This window comes from Drosophila nasuta, chromosome 2R (assembly GCF_023558535.2).
Source record: "Drosophila nasuta strain 15112-1781.00 chromosome 2R, ASM2355853v1, whole genome shotgun sequence".
NCBI classification, from domain to species: Eukaryota; Metazoa; Arthropoda; class Insecta; order Diptera; family Drosophilidae; genus Drosophila; species Drosophila nasuta.
Window position 1 is genome coordinate 1592020 of NC_083456.1, and position 24334 is coordinate 1616353.

Consider the following 24334-nt stretch of genomic DNA (forward strand, 5'->3'; position numbering starts at 1 on the left):
ACTTACTTGCTCTGGATATCTTACTTAGTACCTTTAATCCAGAAGAGGCTCGCCCACATAGGTTCCTGTAAAAATTCAGTATGTTTGCAACCAAGAGAACTTTGCAATCCATAGTATAATTGAAATATGTAGAACAGAGTAACACAAAGCGGGGTTAACTCGTTAAAGCAATTATATATTAAATAACAATTAAAAATTTGTTTCAATCAATATTAACAATAATAATGATTAGCTCACGTGCAGGACATAATAGTAAGTAAATAACAATGGTTAATCATTTGATTTTTGTTTGTTTTTAATGTATTTTGTAGTTATACAAAATTTTAAGACTTGTATTTCAATTGTCTTTTTTTAAATAATTAGTATTAAAATGTATGTTTGTATAAAAATATTGCTTATTTTAGCATTTTAAATAACATTTACGCTAAAGGCTGAGGCGTTCCTTAGGTTTAGATTAATGACTTGAAATTGTTATCAATTGTTTTTTTTTTTTGTTTAGCTCAAAAAACTCAAATTTAGCGCCTACATAAATAATTTAAATCGTTTAAATTAATTTTAAATCACAATAAGTGTCATGTGTATTTATGTGTGGTAATATACGTGTCAACTAACTTTTATTATCTGTAGTACTACCTAAATTTGTACGAATACTCATTCGTCAACCTCGGCCGAATAGTACTTAGCTTACAGCTCACTTTTACTTTGCAGAGAGGAATCTTAACTGGCCTGTTTAGAGTCTATCTTGAAGAATACTAAACTTGTTTAATATTATATTAACACAAGTGTCAATTCTAATTGGGCGTTTACTTCCGATAGATGTACAAGCTACAATTACTCAATGAAGTTACTTCCCAACGTATTGTAAAAATTGAATATTGCTCGAATAATATAGTAATTTTTTGATAAATATAAAGAACAATCAGATCCGGTAATGCTAAATTTATGTTCACTATTTCATTGTTAGTGCAGTTAGCGACACTGAGTACTCTCTATTAGATGTCATCTTTTTGGTTTTATTAATTCTGGTAAGTATTTAACAAATTAATTTATTCATTTTGAGTTCAAATTGTAAATAGTTGGATCTACTTATAATGAGGTATGCCTTTGGATGGCATTTTGTTACCAAGGCTTTAGTATTCGTATGAAAAGCATGATTGATGAATTTAAATGAACATTAAACAGATGTGTAAAAATTATTCTTTAATCATAAACAGTAATTAATGATGAGCCAGATTTCTCAGTCGCGAGTTGCCAGTTGCCTGCATCCGCATCCACCCCTGATCGGCATCTACTCATGTCTTCTTGAGGTTTCTTGTGGTTATAACTGTGGCTGCTGTGGTGCTAGTCTTGGCTGCTCTGGGTGGTGAAGGTGGGACGGGGGAGTTCAATTGTTCTGTTGTCTTGGTTAATTGAAATTGAGGCACTGTAGCGATGGTGACTTTGGTTGATGTTGCTACGGTCGTAGCAATTCTGCACGGATTCAGATGCACATTGGTATTTAACGGACTGTTGTTAATGGTTATTACATGCTTAGTGGGCGTGGTAGTTGTTAAAGATAAACCAACTGTAAACGAAACAAGCAAGAAACGTGTAAACGGCCAAATTATGAATTTCAAATGATTAAAAATAAAAAACAAAAAGAAAAAAGTAATATTAAATGAAGTAAATAATTAAAGGCGTTTTTTTGGGATCGAGTAGAGGTTATAATATGACATTTGGGATTTGCGATGACAGTGTTTAAAGTTAATAGAAGAGCTCCTTTAGACGTGTAAAGTTATTGTTGTTGCTGATGATGATAAACAATTTGTTTGCGCTTTAGAATAAAACCAATTAGTAGCCGAACATTTTTGTACATTATCGTATTCAAAGTTGTGGACATTTTTAATATTGTTTACTTGTGTTTCTTCTTAGCTTTGCTATGAATGTTGAAACATTCTTTTTTTTTTTGTTTATAGATGAATATAATAATATAATTATTTGATATAAAATTTATATTTCATACATTTTTCTATTCTCGTTCATTTAAAATATCCCAGAACTCAGAAACTTGTTTGGTTGTTGTAGTGGTTGCTATGTATTTTTGCTGAGTTAGCTTCGGCTTAGACACAGCATTAAAAAAATATAAATCAAATAACTACATCGATAAGCTTCAAATGCATGTGCGTGCTTATGTGTATGTGTGTGCATATGCGTGTGCTTAGTGGTGTTATAAATTAATTTATTGTACAACACAAATTTGGTTTAATTATTATTAAACTAATAAAAACATGAACAAGAACTTTGAAACTCAAACAACTTGCTTGGTTAGCGTTTTTCCAATATTATTAATTTTTTTTTGCTTCTTTATAGTCAAAAAAGTATGTGAAAACTAAAACAAATTTAAGGTAGCGGGGCCATTTGCAAACTGTACAACAATAAATAAAATATTATGTATATAACAAAATTCTTTTGGTTGTCAAACAATTTATAATTGGAAATAAAGTAGACATTTTTTGCTTTCATTTCGTAATCTTATGGGCCGTTTCATTAACGTTTTATTTTATAATTTGTTTTTATTTTTAAAATATTAGAACAAAAGTATTTGTTTTATTGTCATCGAAATTGTCTTCACTGTAAAATGTAATAAATTTATGTATGTGCTAACTTTCATAATATAGCCATTTATGTTTATTACATTGCTATTAATATTAAGTACATTTCAAAAACTTCTTTCATTTTCCCATTTTTGTATAACATTTTTTAATAACAGTTTTATCAATGTATACTATTTTTTATGTTTCGCCAACTTCAATTATTCCAAACATAGTTGATTTATGATAACTGTGGAACATGTCGATTTATTTAAAAATATAAATTTATTTTATTGACCATGCTACATCTTATTTTTATGTAAATATGTGAAGAGTTGCTCAGATATTGGGGACTTTGAATACGATTTGACTTAATTTCGAATGATCTTCAATTGACAAATTTTCTATCATCATTGCAATATTAGGTTGCGTAAATAATGCTAAATAAATAAAATCTCTAATGTGAAAAATGTTTTATATAAAAATTGAGTAAAATAAATATAATTATATAAATAAATAATAATATGTGCAAACATTACAAAGAGAACAATCAGAGGCACATTTAACTGAGTGGGTTCGATTCTTTGGGCTACGGAGAGCTTGAAAACGTCTATAAAAAGAGCGCTACTATATAGTATCAACGCATATGAAAAAGTACATGTATGTGTGTACATAAGTATATATATATAAAATATACCCACATGTGAACTCTATAGGTGTCAGGAATCACTTGTAAATTAAAATTATAAAGCGGCAGCGGCATTAAGTGTTAACAACAAAAGTGCTCTAGGACATATAAGTAGCATTGAAATATATATTTAGATGTATAGATAAAAAGTTGATAAACAGATAAACTAATGATAGTTTCTCATTTCAATGTTAGAAGGATAAGCTAATTATAGGGGGTGTGTACGCACAACAAATCAAAGTTCAAATTAAAAACAGAAAATCAATTTTAAGAGTAGTAATTTGCATTGTCACTTGAAAATTACAGTACACATCATTTAATTAGTTGCTTATTTTTTGATTTGTTTATTTGTTTGTATGTTGAGTTGTTTGTTTGATTAAAGTGGTGTATTCAGGCTTCATAGACATGTTTAGACTAAGAAAGAAAATGTTTTTGATTTTTTTTTCATCTCTTTCACTTTTTCTTTTTGTTTTAGCGTACATCAAAAACTACTATAATATGTAATATGTATCGAAATTATAAACTCTTATTTACGTAGCATACTTTTTTGTAGCTGGTTTAACATTGTGTGTTCGCAATAAGAATAGCAGTTGCTTCCCTTCATTTCACATCGGTTTACTTCACTTTGTGTTTGCTCTGGCCTGGTTTGCCTACTGATCTAAATATTTACTTTTTAATCTGGGATATTCACCTCTTGGCAACGTGGCGCCCGTGCGTGAGAACATTGATTCCATATCGCTGCCCAGATCCCGGGACATACTATGACGCCAGGGTGCATTGATAACGTTGCTGTTGCTGCTGCTGTTCAGACGACTGCCAAAAATGAAGAAGGAGAAATGGTTAGTTAAATTTAAATAAGTACAAGCTGGATCTTAACTGTGGAAGACAATGTTTAGCTAAAGGACTTGCACATCACATAGGCCAACTTACAGACAATACTTGATACCGGGCCAATCGATCAGCCAACGGCGAATGCGGGCCATAACACTTAAGCCCCTTAGCAAACTTTGCCTTCCCTTCAGACTCTGTTTGGCAGAAGAAGTACAAGAAGTGCTTCTTGGGAGTCAGAGTATGCAAGTGTAGTAGTTAAATTTTTAGTTAAAACTTAAGATCTATTGCAGATAACAGATATCGTATATGATAGATAGATGGGCATATAGATGAGAGACAGGTTAAGATCTCCATTAATGATCACGTTTGTGTACTTACACGTGCTTCCTCTCAACTGTTTCGGTATAGCTATAACTGACTTGGGATCTAATCTCATTTATCGATGTGAGTATTGTTAATATTTAAATAAGCACATTGCGAATAGTTGATGTTTATAAATATGTATTTGGAATGCAGCATGTAATAGATTTACATATATTCAAATTAATGCGATTGTTAAAGAAACTAGGGATTTTAGTGAGTATTTTACCAAGTATTTTCTTAAAATGTTATTAACTGATATTATTGAAGTCTCACCTGCCAAAAGGACTGCTTTGACCCCAGAATGGCCTGTGGCTTTGTGCTTGTCGAGAGATGTCCGTTAACAAGCGACTAGAATGACTAGGAAACCCGGCTGTGAGGTCACTATTGACGTTCATTCGATTTGTCAGTGCGCGCACCTGTACATTGAGATACTCGCAATAAGAACTTTAGAACAATATTTCAAAATTTGCATTTTACTTACACGTTGTAGCAAAGTCGAGAATAGGTTTTCGGCTGTAAGTATTTCAAAGCCATCATCGTCATCTTCCTCACCAGAACTTTGAGAATCATTATCCTGGCTGATTTTCTTGACGGGCCTTGAGCTTCTGCAGATGAGATAAGAAAAGAAAAACAACAAATTTAAGATACTTAATAATGTTGACGATAAGATGCGTTTTGCACTGTAGAGTGTTAACCTTAGTCTATGCGGTGTGAATAATGAATCATCTTCACCGCCATCACGATTGAAAGAAGTTGTGCGCATCTTTTGGAATGGCGAACTCTCATCGAAACCGGTGTCGCTAAGCAATGAGCTGCAAAAAAGTAGAATGAAATTAGATTTGTACAACCAACGCAAGGGCAGTAAATTATTTACCCAATACGATGCGATGGACGCAGACGGCTGAACGTAGTGCGGCTGGAGGCGGTTGTGTGGCTCGACTCGGATGGTTCAATGCTGCGTTCCCGAGGCGTGATAAAGCCGCCTCCCTCAACGGCAATCGGTATGATGAATTCGCGTGGACTTTTCTTAATGGGCTGTGAAGTGCTGCTGGTGCCTTGGCCCCCAGCTCCAGTAATAGTTGACTGTGACATTGTGCTTGTTTCGATTTCGGAATCAGCAGTGGATTGACGTGACAGCGAACCCGAGCTGCAAGTATAATCAATCAATATCAATTAAAGAGTGTGTTCGAATCTTAATGGTTAACTACACTCACCGTGTAGTGGTGTTGGAATTGGTGCGTCCATAGGCTGGTTGCGTTGGCGGCCTTTGTATGGTTATGATGTGCTCTTTCGGCTCCAGACTGGTGGCACGAGCATGCAGTGACGTCTTGATGGGGCTGTAAGGAATGGGTCCCTCACGTGGTGGTGCACTGCGCAAATCGGCCACAGGATGCTGTATCTCAGTGCTGAACCGCATCGCAGGCTGTGGCTGCTCTGCAATGCACGGTTTAATATCAAGTTGCACTTCCGTCTTGGCATTGATTTTGCGGCGTGGCAACGTTGCCGACTTGAGCGTAATGGAGGCAGTTGAGGTCTTAACTGCCCCGCTTGGCGACACATCTCCGCCAGGTGAAGCTGCACATGCGAAAGAGGGGAAAGTCAGATTAAAATAGAGAATTTGATTGTGATTGATCAACTGAAACAAAAATAATTTGTTAGATGCGTAGAAAGAGCAACTAAACTATTAGATTAGCTGCACAATTTATGAATGTCATATAACGAGTATTGCAGGGGGAGAAGCATAGAGTTTGGTCTGTGCAAGTGTGGGTGATAAATGTGTTAAAGTGCAGCGGCAGAGGCTAACAGCGGCTATGGCAGCAATGGAATACGAATTTATACTACAACAATAATAACAATATCAACAACGAGCATAACAACAACAACAGCAACAACAACGACGACCACAAGTAGCACAAACAGAAACAACAAGAAAGATCGAGTTCTACAGAACATTAGTAATTTCGTTCGTTGTCAGTTCCATTTCGATATATAGCGAAAAAGAAAAGCTGAGAGAACACATCGACAACAATGGTGGCATAAAGTATAACAACGCGAAAAATGTGGATGTGTGTTTGGGTGTGTGAGAGAATAGGAAATCGAATGATATTACTCTTATAATGCAGTGGGGAAAGAAAACAAACAGAATTTTGGCTGCCAGAGAATGGTTAACCAGACGTAGATCCAACTTTAACTAAAGATCAGTCTCGCTATATACAGAACAGTTACATATATACCAAAAAAAAAGATCAACCAGTCTCGTGACATCCGCTGAATTTCTAACAGCAGTGAACGCAGTCAAGCAGGCAGGTAGTATGTGCGGGTGGACAGGTGTGGGCAGGGTGGCAAGTGAGCGTCGCATGGCACTGTGGAGCCGCTGCCAAGACTTACATTTCAGCCACATAGCCGCAGGCAAGGCAAATGTATTGAGTGTATCTTGAGCTTGATTATGAAATGGTCTCGAGCGCGAGCTGACATTGTAATTGACATTACGCATCGTGTTGTTGTTGTTGCTGCTGCTGCTACCGCTGCTATACTTGTTGTTGCTGTCGACGGTGACATTGTTGTGAGTGGGCGCGTGCAACGGCGAAGGCGGTGGTGTGAATAAAGCACTGTGCTGTGATGCTTCGTGACATTTCTGCTGGAACTGCTGCTGCATTTGTCTGAATGGACTGTTCGTGGGCAACGGCTGGAATATGCTGGCCGTGCTGTAAGAAGCTTGTGGCTGCCAGATGCTCGGTCTAGTCATCGTTGGCAACGTCGATCTAGGCACTCCACCCGAAAAGAGTCGTTGCTGTATCGTTTGCTTAGCAGCCGCCAATGAGTTTGATGGTGCCGATATTGGTTTTGGCTGTATTGTTGTTGTGGCCATGTTTATGCTGCTGCTTCTGGTGGGAGCAATAAAATGGTTTGCGCTCTTTAAGAGTAACGGCGGCACCGTGGTGGTACTACCCCCAACCCCGCCGGCATCAGCGCCACTACCGAAGCCGTTGCTGACGCCAAATAATGTTGTTGGCCTTCGTATCACTAAAATTAAGATGATGATTCAATGAATATGATAAGCACGTATGTGAGTATGGGAATGTATAAGACAAAGAACAAGTGAAAGAAAGAGAGATAGAGAGAAAAAAGTGTGGTTGTGTGAGACACATGTGAACCTGCTGGGGCAATGATGAGAATGTCACGTGCTGTGCTACGTCGGGACTGTGATTTGTTGGTATGACCAAGCGAGCTGCATTTAGGATTCTTTCAATTCGAAAAGCCAAATAGTAAAAACCATGCAGCACTCCGCGGGCAAAACTTTTTTAAGTACACATCAAAACGGGGAGAAAATAAATACTAATGTGAATTTAAAAAAAAGCACAAAACTGAAAGCTATGCACAAATTTGTATGAGTCGGCAGCATAAAGCTGAGTCCAATATCAGATCATTTTCTTTACTTTTTATCTATTATTTCAATTATACCCTATAATCTTAGGCTTGTAATAACTAAAACAACTCAAAATATCCAATACACTACAAGGTTTATTCTATTATATTCTATTCTTCATTTAAAAACAATGTAAATTGATATTGAATTAAGTTAGTTACACAATACTACAACCTTTTTATGTAAGCACTTAATTAAGATCGTAGAAGCGCTTAAAGGATTAGTGAAAAAGAAATGGAGAAAAATATGGATACCTATAGAATACAAAAAGGGTGCCGCCGTTTTCGCCCTTTTCGAATGTCCACAAAAATAAACATTACCGCAAATAGAATTTAATTTTAAAATTGAGTATTCTATAGTATTCTATATTCTGAACAATTTCTACATTATTTATTTGAAGTGATTCAAAAATATATTTTATATTCAAAATATCGTGTATGTTCAATAGCTTGGGATTCTATATGATACAGTTGCTAGGGGTTTATTTTTAATGCTTGAAAAGATCATTCTGAACTTGTTGAAGAATGTTGTATCAAAATTATAGTCTTGTCTTCATTTTTACTCTATGCGGTAAAAATATATGAAACTTGCGTAACTACTTAACTGCTATCGATTTGGACCAAATGCAATTGCATTATAATTGCTATTTGATTATTGATAATTTATATATATAACGATCAGTATAGTAAAGATGCGGGTAGTCAACTTGATAGTGCTGCGAACTTAGCCTAACTTATGATAGGATTGTTACAAAACGATCATATCCGTATTTGGTCATGCACTTGCATTCACTTACCTGGCTGTATGGCATTTCCGATAATGGCGCGCGCATTCTTCAACTTACGTTCGCGCTCTTCCGGTGTGGCCGTGGTTGATGTCGTCTCGTTGATGCCAATGGTTTCCGCTTGGGAGCAGAGCTGATCGAGCTCCTTGTTGGACTCATTTTCTGCCTGCCGCAGCAGCGCAATGGAGTTCTCCATTGACCGTCGCGCCTCTTCAAGGGAAATGGACGAAACCGAGTTCTTCGAATCGCTCGCTTCCAAATTACTAACCACCACCGGTGATGGTGGTGGTGTTGCCAAGACCTCTTGAGCTGCCTCCGCTTCTTGTGCGGCGGCCGCGGCCGCAGCGACCTGTTCTTGAGCGCGACGCTCGCCAGGTGTTGGTCCAGTGACGGGCGTGGGATTCGTAGCCTTTCGCTCGAATTCCTTTTTAAAGCTACCCACACTGACGCCGGGTATGCTGAGTTTTTTCGATTTTTCGGGCGCTGCAGCTGTTGCTGTTGGGGTTGTGGCTGGTGGCGGCTGAAATTTCTCAGCAGTTTCAAGAATGCGAGACTTGCGGCGTTCCGCGTTAAATTTGTTGAGTGTGGCCTCATCCTGCAGGCTGCACTTACGAATAAAGGGCGGTGTTGCCTGCGGTAGATGCGATGCTGCATTGTTGTTAACTGTTACCTTGCCGTTAGCACTCTCATTGATGGCATTAACCAGATCGGCGGTTTTGTGTTTGTTTACAAACTTTTTGATCACCTTGGTGGCGTCCTTCTCCTCGGGCGTTTCAACGACAGCGTCCAGTCTGGACCGTGTTGCTTGTCGGGGCACATCAGGTGCTACAGGAGCAATAGGTTCGGCAATAAGTTGTTCTTGTTGATTATTCTCTAGTTGAACCACAGGGGCAGACGCCGCGTTGCTCTCGGTCTCCATTGCTTGGGAAGGCGTTGTTGTAGCAAGCAGTGGTGTTTTGCCTTCGCCAATGACAAACGAGCTGTTGGCCGGCTTTTCCTTCTTCTTGGCCGTAGTACCAGTCGCGTTCTCAGTCGATACGGTGGGCTGCAGCTTTCGCTTCGTTTGTACAGGACTCTGGGCTGGCGTTATGGTACGTGTTGGTGATGGCATCAGGGCAGCCTCCCCCTCCAGCTAGGAAATTAACATGAACACCACCAACAGAAAGAAAGAAAGAAAAAAAGCGAGAGAGAAGGGAGGCGTGGTTTAATGAGCATGGTTAAATGGGTATGTCTTCAATTTGTTTAATGTTAGTGCACATGAGTGTGATTGGTAATTTGTCCATTAGGTAAGTAAAGTAAATCGGACACGGATAACATATGAGCACTAGTTATAAGTGGGTGGACTGCAGGGTAGGGGTTCGATTTGGAGTTGAGATTGGTGTTTCGGTTTGGAGTTTGGATTGTTCAGGACACATTGTTGAATATGCCAAGTTAGTCCACAGCACTTTACAAATATACAAATACAAATACAAATTGTACGCGAAAGATCTGGGGGGTCTCCATATAATCTTTGCAAGCATGATATGAGTACTGGCATTATCCATATTGGATGTCGTCTTAACTCACCAGCAACCATATCCAGAATGCGACGCTCTGCTTCTGTGCTGGGTGCCCCAATATCACGAATGGAACCCACAGAATGCGAACGCTGAATTCTTTCGCTTGCTGCCGCATTTGCGGCTGGAGCTGCCGCCGCTGCTCCGTCTGCTGATGGCACAACCAGCTGATCCGCTGTGACTGCAGTGGGCGTCAATGACAGCAACACGTCGAGGCGCACTGGCGTTTGATTTGCCAAATCTTCGGCCAAATCTAGACAGAAAACATTATCGTTCTCATTGACCCACCAATGCGAACATATCTGCTCAATAGTGGCTCTTTTGCGTGGACAAACAGTCAACATCTCCCGTATAAGTGTGGAAGCGCGAGACGGCTTGCGCGGCTCATAGTAGTCGCCCTGACTGATTTGCTTCACAAGTCGCTTAAAGTTGGACCCGTCAAAGGGCATGGAACCGTAGACTAGAGTATATAGCAGCACACCAAGCGACCAGCAATCGACTTCGGGTCCTTGGTAGGGAGTTCCTTCTACAATTTCGGGTGAAGCGTAAAGCGGTGAGCCACAGAAGGTGCCAAGTAGACGTTGGTCGTCAAATACATTTGACAATCCAAAGTCGGCAATCTGTGTGAAATAATGAAAGATAATTAATTCTTGTTCATATAATGTTGCATATAACAACTCTTGCACAAACTATTAAGTTGTATTTTTCAACAAACATTTGTAACTAGGACTCTAAATTGATGACTTGGAAACCTTTTGTTTATAAACATTAAATGTGCATGCTTTGTTGCTCAGAGCTACCTTCCCCAACCTGTCTTATAAATTTAGGAAATAGTATGAAAGTTAGTCAAGAAGTAATTCAGTATAAAATTTAAAGAGTATGTGATTCCTCCTTCTGCCTACAATTTAAGACACTCCGAAACTTTGACAGCTAAAACTACCAAATTTGGTAAAATTCTCTTTGGTCACTGCAAATCAAAAGAAAAAGAATGACGCTTGTAATTTTAAAGCTAGAGTCTCTTGCACAACATAATTGAATTTATGAATGATTTCAAAGTTATTTAAGAGAAAAATGTCCATTGCAATTACTCCGGTTATTTCATACTGTAAAGAATATTTTCAATATTTGTATATCGCTAAACAATTACTTTTTGTCAAGACATTTTCCCGCTATATAGTTAATTTTCAAGATTGTAGCAGGTAACCCATTCGGGTTTAGTTTCCTTACTTATTTTTCTTTTACATAAAGTGAATAAACTCTATAGGTTCTTTGACACTAATAACAAACTATTTGTTTTATCGATTGTTGACTGTGCTCTACGGCCTGATTTTTCTTATTATTATATTATATTAACTGACTACGGATTTACAAACTGACAAAAAATAATACAAAAGAATTAAACTAATATTCAACTTCAGTTTAGGAGTCTTTCTATTAGTTAGCATACCTTTGCATTGCCTTGTTCATCGAGTAAAATGTTTTCTAACTTCAAATCACGATGGCAAATTTTGTGCTTGTGACAGTAGTAGACAGCGGTTGCCACCTGGCGAAAGATGCGGCGCGCCTCCTCCTCAGTAAGCACTTTACGTTCAGATAGGTAGTCGTAGAGCTCACCGCCAGCGGCAAACTCCATGACTAACACCATTTTCTCGCGATTCTCGAATACTATTGCAAATTATAAGTGTGATTGGCATTATATACTTCACAGAATTGCAGAAATGCGGAGTACTACCTTCGTATATGTGTATAATGTTGGGATGTTGTACTGAGCTCATAATTTGCACTTCTCGCCTTATTCGCACCAAATCCGCCTCGGCCTCTATTTTGCATTTCTTTATAGTTTTGATTGCTACCTCTTGGCCCGTCTCTTTGTTAATACCAAGTTGTACCTTGCCATAAGTGCCTTGACCTAGTTTCTTAATAATATCAAATCTGTAATGAGGAAAAACCGAATATTTTATTTATATCAGTAAATTCGATGTTATTGTATTTTACGAGGGGTCTGGAATACTCACCTTTGCCGAAGCTTCTTTCGATGATTATTCATTTTGACATCACCCGTGTTAGCAATGCCACTCATAATATTGTCAATTTGATCCTGTGGTATGCCCGACCGATGCGCCATACTATTTGAAGCAGCATCCAGACCAGTAGCTCCGGCTGCACCAGCTCCCGCCCCATTAGGCGTTGTTTCGGGTTTGCTTATCACCATAGTTCTGGATGTGTCTAAGACTGTATGTCTTGGTGAGGCAAATCACTGAAATTATAAAGGATGATTTCGTTAGAAAATACTTTACTCAAAGGCTTAACTCGACAACGACAGCTCAAATAATACATAAATCAATTAATTATTCAAAACGAGCGTCAGGTAAGACACAGAGCAAAGGATAACATTTCCACTGTTGTTTTTAGGTCGCGCTAAATTACTAGTTCTTAATCATACCCAATCAACATAAAAGAATACAAAGAAGGTAAACAAATCAACTAGATAAATCTCTTCATATACATTACAATTGACTAGTCATTTTGTATTTGGTGTGAACAAATGGTATGTCCACAAATATGGTATTAGTATTTCTTAAAAGCATACATACACTTATTTTTATTCAATACATTTTTTTGTTGTAACTTCCTTCATAAGTTTTGGAAAGTTTTTGGGGTCACATAGGAAATACAAATAAGTTATTTCGCTTTGGACCATGGTTGTCTAATTATTTTAGTTTGTTAGTCAGGTATATATTTCATACGACCAATTCTCTAAGTTGAGCAATGCTACGAGAAACATGGATGGCAAAAGCACTTTAGAATTACCTAAGAGGTAGTTTTAATAGCGTCAGTGCCCTATGCCTAACCCCATATCTTTTTTTGGTATGAATCTGAGCTGTGAGTGCAACTGCTTAGGTAACAAAACAACTGAAAAGCGAAAAATTTGATTAGGTGGTAATTTAAAATTTAACCACAACAAATAGTTTAAGCAAGTAAGAAATCTAGAGTAGTCGACTGTAAGATACCCGCAACTTACTTCATAATTAATAATGTTCATAAGTAATTGTATAATACAAAAACACTGCTTGTTTTAATGATCGCAAGTAAAAGCTTAAGAACCTGATAGTATCAATACTTGAAAAGTTAGCATTACTGTCGAGTGTCTATAACCATAATCTAGAATTTTTGAACTGGGATACAAAATTCGAAGACATTTATTTGACCCCTACCAAATTTACAGATATTATTTATCAGTAATATTATCAGTTTTAAAAAGTATACTGAAAGTGGACACACTAACTAAATTTAGTAGCTTGAAGAGACCACATCTATCATACCCCCTCTCATTTTTTTACCCACTACCCATAGGGTAGAAGGGTATTATAACTTTGTGCCGGCAAAAAATGTATGTGACAGGTAGAAGGAGGCATCTCCGATCCCATAAAGTATATATATTCTTGATCAGCGTCAACAGCCGAGACGATCTAGCCATGTCCGTCTGTCTGTCTGTTCGTCCGTCCGTATGAACACCTAGATCTCAGAATCTATAAGAGATAGAGCTATAATTCTTTAGACAGCATTTGTTATGTTTGCACGCAGATCAAGTTTCTTTAAAATTTTGGCCACGCCCACTTCTGCCTCGAAAATCAAAAAATCGAATAACAAGCGTAATTTTAAAGCTAGAGTCACAAATTGGTATATGCAATAATAACTATGGTAGTTGTTATTCCTGAAAATTTGGTTGCGATCGGATAAAAATAGTCGAAGTTATTAAAGAAATACTTTTGTATGGGCAAAAACGCCTACTTACTTGCGATCGGATAAAAATAATCGAAGTTATTAAAGAAATACTTTTGTATGGGCAAAAACGCCTACTTACTAGGGGTATTAGTTGCTTTGGCCGACATTTTGTGCCTATGTCTATGGTATATTTTAAATGTAGTACTATATCGATATACCAAATATACCGTTTGGTACAATTTTAGTATTTTTGTAGTCTTTTTGGTATTTTTCGAGAATAATACCGCAATATATTGCTTTTATTCAAAATGGGTAGCGGGTATCTCACAGTCGAGCACACTCGACTGTAGCTTTCTTACTTGTTGTCTTTATAGCCGGATCCATTAAGAATACCCAGTATAAAAAAAAATACTTTGAAAATATATGCCTACATATCTGACAGATTCATACTATTCCATACTCGAAACCTTTGTTTATAGGAGTAAATGCAAGAGGAGAACCGAATGCCAAAAGGCATGCTAACACTTAAAGAAAAAAGAGAGTAATAGTGGACCCCTACTAAGAACATTGTGCAGGGGATTTTGTTGAGATGCTACCGCATGTATTACAAAATAAAAAAGGGATAGGGAACACGTGCTTAACAAGAATAAATAAATTAATCTCGGCACGCAATTGAATTAGCGTTCGTTTTCGGAGACGCTTCGGGATTTTGGAGTTCATTTTGCGGTTGTGCTGTGCAACGAACAGTTTTTACAGTGCATTGAACTTTATGCTTTCGTTTTAAGTTTGAGAAATTCAATTGTGTACGGATATATTTTTAAGAATCTGTAGCAATAAGTAGGGTCCAGATTTCTTATTTGTTGTTTGTTTTTTGTATATGTATTTTTTGGCACACAAAACTTAGCACATGTCATTGAACAGATAGCGTAACTATGTGCCAAGTAGCAGGGCACAGGCAAGAGTTGGACGGACGATAAGCAAGAGCTGTGCGTTTCTATCCCTCGAAACATCTTATGGTCTATGACCAAGTTTGCTGAAAATCGGCATTTGCTTTTCCGTCAGTTTAGAATTCCTATTTGCATAGCTGTCGTTTACGTTTTAGTTTTGGGTTAATGCCGAAGCTTCGCTCGACTGCACAGTGGTCAATAAGCGTAATTTGACTACCTTTTCGGAAAAATCTTTTTTATTTCTATAAAATTTTTTCAACTCCAAATTAACTTTTCTAAGTTCAAACATCACTAATTTGTCAACATTTTCTTCGAAAAGTGTCAATTCTTAATTATATTTTTGAATCTCTAAATATATATTTTTTCCTTTAAAAATAAAAACAGATGATGAAAATCTATCGAGCCGATTCTAGTCATAATCCGATGACGTTACATGACCAAAAATCTCTTCTGTTTTTTATTTGTTAAAGATGAAATTAAGTACAACAATTTTCTATTCAACTAATTTTACCAAACATCAGAAAGTAGTAATAAACTAAATAATTACTCAATTTGAAGCCACTTCCTGTAAGAAAACACTTCTGACTACATTTTTTACACCGAGGATCTATTTCTGGAAATATCAAAATATTATGTTCGATAGTTAAACTGCAGAATATTATGACCCCTTTTCAACAGGCACTCAGTTTGTTCACACTTGATCAAGTCCCGTTTTGACGTTTCCACAGCCACGAATGGAAAAAAATGGACAACGGTAAATTTCTTTGTGTTGCCACTCTGATGCAAAACAGAATGTAAACAAACAAAAATTAATGCAGAATGATTTTTAAAAATGAGTGGTGCAGTTTGTATATATTTTTTATATGGTGAGCTCCGTTTGGTTTTATCTCGACAAAATATCGCGTGACTAAAAAATATACCTAAAATTGATGTACGATATTTTTAGTTTGTGATCGATATTTTCACATAGCTCATATGAATCTCTCTCAATGAATCTTAATTTTTTGTATAAACACGGCCCATAGAGTAGAAGGGTATTAAAATGCCAAATTCCTCTACGAAACAGAGTGAACAATGATTTTACATTTCTTACTTGTTTATATTTTGATGATTTTTTTTTTCTTAAAATGTTTACATAGCTTATAACACATTAATGTTTTTTTCATTAATCAATTAATAAATAATTAACCATTAACTTTTATTTTGTGAAAATTTCATATTCATATATGTATAACTTGTAACCGTTAAAGTAAACATAAATTAATATTCATACAGACAAATTACTTTGACGTCTAAAGCTGATAATAATAAAAAGAACTGTCGATTTTATGAATCACGTCAAAATGTCCTGTCCTGCCACACTCACTGAACATAAAACAAACCGAATGATCATAAATTTGTATTTGTATAAAAAAAGTGTTTCTTCTCACCAGTTGAAAATGATATAATATAAGCGAGGAAGTAAAACGAATAAGACATGTCAACATTTCCTTTGCTTACACTAAAATTGGCACACAAAAACACACATTCACACTCACTCAAGCTCGCAGACAGCTGAATTGTAATGAGCGACCGCCATATGCTGAAAAACTTTTTCTAGCCCTGAATATAACAATAACAGCAAGAGAAAATGCCAGCATTCGAGTGCTTTACTTGTGTGAGTGAGTGTGCTTGTGTGGAGAGGAAAACAAGAATTTTACGCTCCGCTGTTTAGGCCGGTACAAAAACAACTAGAAAAGTTTTCATTTTTCGTTCACTGTATTGATTTTGATGGTTTTTTTGTGTTCTATACACCGTAAAAACTTTGTGAAATGCATTAAACAAGCTACCAATTAAGGTTAAACATTAGTGAAAAGCTTTAACTGTAAAGTTGATTGAATAGTTATTAGTTTATATTTATAGGATAGAAAGGTGCGCCTATTACATTTGAGCCTATTCGAAGGTCCATGTATCGATTCAAAATCTAATTTGCAATATAAATGTATAATACTAATTGTTTACTTATTTGCTTAGCATTGAACTGTTTAAGTCGGAATGGAAAGAATTACAAAACCACTAAAATATCTTCCCATCACTATCGAAAGCAACACAAACATTATGATGACTGAAGGATAACGCAGCTTAAAAGAGTTTTCAGATTCCTGATCACCTCAAATGTATAGAGTGTAAATATTCTAAAGTATGCTTAAATTAGCATTAATATTTTGTTTTCTTCACATTGCTTTGACTGTCATTGTCACGGCGCTCTGGTTGTGATATTGCTGCCATTGCCAGCTATTTTATTATTGTTAATATTGTGGTTCTTAGTCTTGATGCAAATTTCGTTGTTCGAGCAGTCTTTTTGTACAAATTTTGCACTTGACAGTCTTTAACCAAGTATATATATATATATATATATAGCTTTATTGCATTTGGAAAATAATTTAGATGAAGAAGAGATTACGAGCTGAACCGTCAAAGAAGAATAATGAAATATCCCATTAAAGTGAATACCCTAAGATTTGTGAAAACACCGTTAGATAGTCGGTTTATTGATAAGCTAATAAAACGATTAGAAGCGATGAAATTACAAAATACTAATTGTAAATTATTCATAGAAGTGATAAATTCTTCAGATTGCAATGAAGAGAAACATCTTTCTGAAGAATTTCGTTTTATGTACATTATTTTTATAACAAGATAATATAAATATGAATAGGCATGCATAAAGTGATTTTTCTTAGATTTTTGCCCTTCACTGAATAGTTTAGTGGAGAAAATTGCAATAATTTGTAGATGGAACAAAAGATAGAATACATTTATATAGAACGGCATCGACATCCACATCGTATCTATTCAAAATCTCGTATCTCGTAAATGAGAAAAAATTAAAAGAAATTTTTAAAAATAACTTTTAGCTAACACGCAAGAGGAATTTTTATTCGAGCAAAAGATGTGAGTACGAACAGAAAGAAAAAGTAAAAGCGCCAGCGAGCGACAAAAACATACTCGACTAAATAGCACACGAATGAGGAAGCAACTTCGGCTGTCTCTATAAGAACCACCACAACTAGAAGCGCAAGAGATTCTATCGGAGGAAATTTCTCGGGATAACGCACACTCGAGTATCTACTCATACATTTCCTGTCCCCTGGCATGATAAGTATACCATACAGTATATGTACGTATGTATATAGTATTTGTGTATGCATTTGTCTAAATAGTTATATACAAACATGCATATAAGACCATGTAGTATTTACCTCGGATTTGTATTTGTATCTGATGTCTTCTAACGTTGATTTGATTTTTATTTATTTTTCGTTGAAGTAAGAAGGTCCATGCTATTTTCACGACCAACTTGCTCACTCATGCCCACTGATCACATACACAAATACAAAGGCCACAACATCAATTTTCACATTTCACTTTTTGTCATACTAAGAATTCGTAACTTTAATATTGCTTCATGTACAAATAAGTAAATTCGAGCTTATGTACATGCGAATTTTTCATTGTCTCGATGCATAAGTATATACATATATATGTAGATGTGGTATGGGCAATATTCTTGGTGTTGCTCTGAGTTATATATACATGCATATATCTATATATATGCCTATATATATATATATATATATATATATATATATGTGGAAATATTTCGCGCAATTTTGTTTTGCCGTTTGCCGCCTTGTTCGCGTAGCTCTATGCGGTCGACTGGTTGCAACTTTTAAAAATTTCCTCGATTTTCCCTAAATACTGAATACGCCGGAATTGCTCCTGCTCTCCAATGCTCTTGTCGCATTGTTATCCTAAAAATAAACCCCAATATTTCTCTCAGCAGAAAGATCGCTGCGTTCTTGGCTCTCGCGTCCGCATATGTTTTTCTGTGTAGAGAGCGACTCTCCCTCTCTCTCTCTCTCTCTTTCGTAGTGGATGCCACTCTCTTCAATTTGTCGTGCGATCAGCACACGTGCGACTTGGAGAGGGACGCGTGCCTTAACACTATATCTGAAGTGAATTCTCTTACACATATGTACATACAATTTTGGGGTGTCTATAATCGAGACCATTTTGTACTACGAATTTATGTAGGTGGGCTCTGAATGTGCAGGCACACAATCTATATATGTATACACACTGTATGAACAGCCTTAGAGGGAAAGGATTCTTTAGTCCATAATAACACCAGCATATCATATACAATAAAATTTACGCAATTAAGTGTGTCTATTGTACATACATAAGTACTAACGGGTTAAACTATACAGAATGCCATAATATGTTAAATATATCGATGAAGTACTACATTTGAAATAGACCATAGAAGTCAAAGTATTCCAGATTGTCAGCGAAATCAGCTTAAATAACTTCAACAATTTTTATCCGATCGCAATTAAATTCTCAGGAATCATAAATACGATAGCGTTTATTATCTGTATTGCATGCAAGCATTACAAGTGCTGTTATAGCTCTATCTATATTGTCTCGGCTGATCAAGAATATACTTATAGTATATACTTTATGGAGTCGGAAATGTTTCCTCCTACCTCGTACATACATTTCCTGCTGGGACAAAGGTATAACACCGTTTTACCCTATGGATAGCGGGTATAATTATGGTTGAAATCTGATCATTAAATGCAATCTGCATTACTTACCAAATTGGTTTGGACATTTTAAATTGTACATGTATCTTCTTTAAATGTTCACTTTGTCTAAGATTACTATAATATTATCTCAAGCTGTGACCAAATTAGATTTATGCCTTTGTATTGCATAGCTTATCTTTGCATGGTGATGATGGTGATAATGAAGACGAAGGAACCATATCCATTTAAATGATTGCTCAAACACTACCTTTAATGTGAATATTTGTCAGGGAAGTTGCCATGAATCCCACTATGAAAATTTATCAAGCGCCAACCAGTCAACGCTGACTTTTGCCTACTAGTTGTCGCCCATTTCCGATTGAAAACGCCGAGCCAGCCAGGAAGCAGTCGAGAATTGGAGCACGGAATCGATTGCCTGAATGTTCTCGTTTTGTATATTATGAACCAGTACTCATAATTGGGGCCAGGGCACCAAGTCAACCTTAACGTTATAAAGTAAACTTTTATAATTTCCGCGAGAATTCACACATGCACACTCACAAATATGAAAAGGGGGACAGAGAAAGTGTCAAAAAGAGCGAAAGTACATGCATGAAGTGTCTCCAAATGACCCACGGACCAACCTACTTAAGACCTAGTCCATTTTTACTTAAGCATTGGCAAAATCGCAATGAAAGCTCACAAATTGTCTAACAAAAGCGTTGCCAACAACAATGAATATCACAAGCATATAAGGGGGTAACCATTCAACGGGCATGGCGAGTAGCTCGTGTGGGGCTCATGTCTACATATGCCCCAGAATAAATGCGGCATTGCTGAAGCTCTGCGCCTACGCTTACCGGAAATGCCATTTTCGGTGTCGACTCCCACTTTAGTTGTTGGTTCAATACAACAGACTGTGTGCATCAAAAGTTTCATATTAATCTTTTTCCCCAAAAAATTAATATAACCATAGCTTTACAAGTGACCAACGAATGCTCATTTAATATCTGACTTTACTTGAATTTAAAAACATTTTTCAAGCCGCTTGGCATAGCATACCATACGTCCTTTTATATATGTGTAACTATTTAACTATTTCCATGGCACATGTCACACACCTATCCACCATGTGTGCCCCTAACCTTTATTCTTTTATGTAGCGTTTCATTTCATTTCAATGCGTTAACTATGTGAATGACGGCCAGCGAGATTAAAATATAGTGTAGAATATTTGTGTGGAAGTCTGTCTATGAACACTCTCCTTTACTCTCCTCGCCTAATTGACTTTACGCAAAAAGCGAAAGATAGAGTTATTAGTTATATTTAAAATATGTATAATAGTATAATAAATGCATTAATAGCTTTTATTTATTGAAAAATATGAAATATCTTTAATGGATTTCCACATTCTACTACTACATTTTCTACTATTACATAATAAATATGAATATAATAAATACTTCATTTTGATTTCAAATGCCACTAATTTACCTTCTTATTGTCATATTAGTCTCCTTAAGTTCTGATACGTAGACCACAAAACTTACGAAATACTTGTAACCTCTTACTTTATTTCCTTAATTATAAACTAAGCAAGGATTTAACAACAAAGACTATAGTAATAATAAGAATGAGAATAACAAATGAGAAAGCTACAGTCGAGTGTGCTCGACTCTGATATACCACGCCTGCCCATTTAAAAGAAACCGTATTCCACACATATTATATAACAAAAATATACCGAAAATTACAAATATATATCAAAGGCTATATTTGGTTTATCGATAAAGTACTACATTTTACATTTACCATAAAGTACAAAATATACCAGATTATCGTTTAAAGCAATTAAGATCCTATTGTAAAAGACGTTTTTTTGCCACACAAAAGTATTTCTTAAATAACTTCTTTAATTTGTATTGATTGCAACAGAAATCTTTATCACCGGTCTAGCTTTAAAATAGCGATTGTTTTGATTTTTATCGAATTGCTGATCAAGAATATATTTATGGGGTCGGAGGTGAGTCCTTCTGCCTGTTATATACATTAATACCCTTCTACCCAATGGGCAGCAGGTAAAAAAAATGAAACACCCGTCCCAAATGCTCGACTTTGAAACTACATAGTAAACGATAATATTTAATCAATAATGGCAAAATTCAGTCCGAACAACTGAAAATTTGTTTGGTACATTTTAGTAAATTTTTTTATACCCGCTACCCATAGGGTAGAAGGGTATTATAACTTTGTGCCGGCAGGAAATGTATGTAACAGGTAGAAGGAGGCATCTCCGACCCTATAAAGTATATATATTCTTGATCAGCGTCAACAGCCGAGACGATATAGCCATGTCCGTCTGTCCGTCTGTGTGTCTGTCCGTCTGTCCGTATGAAACACTGGATCTCAGAGACTATAAGAGATAGAGCTATAATTTTTTTTCGACAGCATTTGTTATGTTTGCACGCAGATCAAGTTTGTTTCAAATTTTTGCCACGCCCACTTCCGCCCCCGCAAATCAAAAAAATCGAATGACAAGCGTAATTTTAAAGCTAGAGTTCCGAATTTTGGTATATACAATAATAACTATAGTAGTTATGATTCCTGAAAATTTGGTTGCAATCAGATAAAAATTGTCGAAGTTATTAAAGAAATACTTTTGTATGGGCAAAAGCGCCTACTTACTAGGGGTCTGAGTTGCTTTGGCTGACAATCTGGTATATTGTGCCGTCTATGGTATATTTTGAATGCGGTACTATGTCGATATACCAAATATACCATTCGGTATATTTTTAGTATTTTTGCAGTATTTTCAGTATATTTTGAGAAAATACCGCAAAATATATTTCTTTTATTCCAAATGGGTAGCGGGTATCTCACAGTCGAGTACACTCGACTGTAGCTTTCTTACTTGTTTTTAATTCTAACAAATAAACTTAGACACTTTTGCATATGTAAAGGAGAACCATATTTTCGATGCTCACTAAATTATAATACCCTGTTTCGTTATCGTACCGTGCAAAACAAAAGGAACGTCTGCTTTTCACTCATTTACTTAATTGAGCTGCTGTTGTGGTGCTCCATTTTGCAGTCCTTGGTTTTCTTGGTTTTTGCATCCGTGTTTTGCGGCGAATGTCCGTCCCACTTGTAGGAAGTTCAACGAAGTGGGCGTTGGAAGAGCCGCAGGGAGGCTGTCGCCAGTTTCTTCACAGCGCTTCATGTTGGCATAATTTACGGTTGTCATTGTCTCACGTTGTAGGTTGTTGGACGCGAACGAGTAGCCAAAGTCTTATTATTGTAACACATGCTAAAAGCCATACGCCCCACTTGGCGCAAATTGCTTGCGGCAACAAATTTGACTGCAACATTTGTGCATCGTCTAACTTATGTTAGCTCATCGTCCAACTGTAAGCTAATCAAGCGACAGATATACGAGGAAGTAATGCTTATTGCGAGTACGTCATAGAGGTCATTGCGAATATAGGATTTTAATAAAAGTGACTTAATAATTGACTTTTCACTGACGAGTCATAAAAGTATAAAATAATGAAAAAAATAATCTTTAATTTTTGATCCAAATAATTATTTTATAGTGAAACGCATTTTTTTTGTTTGTGTTAAAAAAAAAGACACACAAAACATTGTTTTTTTGCATTTTTATAAAAGGAAGTTGGCGTATAGTTCGTTTTTTTTCATTTCATTTATTTCAATTAATGTTGTCATTAAATTTTCTGACCATTTCCATTGAAGAAAGAATTTAATCTCACAGAATAAATTTTTTCCCAAGCATATATTTAATTAAAAAACTTTGAGTGCATGACATTAATGTAATTTAAATACTTATAAGTAGCCTGATAATTCTCGGTCCCATGCCCGAGTTATTCTGGCGGTCGATTAGATCGATAAAATGAGAGCTGAAAGCATTTCAATAGTCTACAATGCTTCTAGCTTAGATTTCCCGCTGCACGCTGCGTTGTGAATTTATTTCAACATTTGGCGTAGATGACCAACATTCTATCAGCTGTGTGTGTTCATTTGTTGAGGAAGGTTGACATCGTTTACGTGCCGCACTTGCATATACATACATACATTGCCACGTAGGCTACTCATTTCATTTAATTGCGTATTTTAGCTGAGTTACTCGTAAGCACATTCAATTAAAGAGCACAGCCTCACAAGTGGCGAGAGAGGGAAACACGTGGCATGGTGAAGCGTGTTGCAACTGAGACGCATGTAATTAAAATGTTTTTAAGTTGTTTTGCGCTTTTGGTTCTGCTTATTCTACGCAGTGCTAACGAGCTACCTATGTTGGCATGCCCGGCAAAATGAAAGGGTCTGGATTGTGTGTGCGGATTGAAGAGCGAGCGGAAAAATTTCGCTAAGGAGCCAGCAGTTGAGCAAATGTTGTTGCCATTTAGTTTAGTTTTTGTTTTTACGCCAAAGTGCCTTTTTAAAACAAATAACAAATATAATGAAAACACAGAAAGTCGATAGCTGAGAGCTTTCCATGAGGTTCAGGGAAGCTGCGGGTTCTCAACTTATAGGAAAACCATATTAAAACCAAAAGCTTAAATTTCTTTTCATTTTAAGATTATTTATTATTTATTTGTTATTATTTATTTTGAAAGAATAATTTTAGAACCACGTTTTTATTTTTCCATAAGTCAACTTTTATTAATTCTTTTGCTTGAAGGGTTTTCATTTTAACAGTTAGTAAATCAAACATAGATGGAACACGTCAGGAAATAACTGACAATGCCAATAAAAAATCATATATTCAGAACTTTTTATTATCTGAGCACTTCAATGCAATATTTAATTGATAAGCAATAATCTTTCAAATATTTGAATTTACTTTTACTGCTGAA

At 36.1% G+C, this 24334-nt stretch overlaps 1 protein-coding gene across 6 annotated transcripts in view; it reads right to left on the bottom strand.

Annotated features, from left to right (window-relative positions):
• LOC132787584 (mucin-3B) overlaps positions 1-24334 on the bottom strand; it is a 38295-nt gene that overhangs the window by 4411 nt on the left and 9550 nt on the right. The window contains exons 2-14 of one of the 6 annotated variants that reach the window (XM_060794729.1): positions 12235-12476; positions 11952-12151; positions 11667-11884; positions 10237-10839; positions 8676-9795; positions 6841-7476; positions 5667-6027; positions 5327-5599; positions 5148-5264; positions 4934-5057; positions 4726-4868; positions 4468-4515; positions 3950-4071 (exon numbers count right to left, since the gene is read on the bottom strand). In XM_060794729.1, coding sequence (XP_060650712.1) covers positions 3950-4071; positions 4468-4515; positions 4726-4868; positions 4934-5057; positions 5148-5264; positions 5327-5599; positions 5667-6027; positions 6841-7476; positions 8676-9795; positions 10237-10839; positions 11667-11884; positions 11952-12151; positions 12235-12431 — 4162 coding nt within the window. In that variant the 5' untranslated portion in view covers positions 12432-12476. Of the gene's footprint in view, positions 1-6; positions 100-3801; positions 3911-3949; positions 4072-4467; positions 4516-4725; positions 4869-4933; positions 5058-5147; positions 5265-5326; positions 5600-5666; positions 6028-6840; positions 7477-8675; positions 9796-10229; positions 10840-11666; positions 11885-11951; positions 12152-12234; positions 12477-24334 lie in introns of those variants that run through there. The other 5 variants (XM_060794723.1, XM_060794726.1, XM_060794724.1 and 2 more) reach the window with 5 other exon arrangements.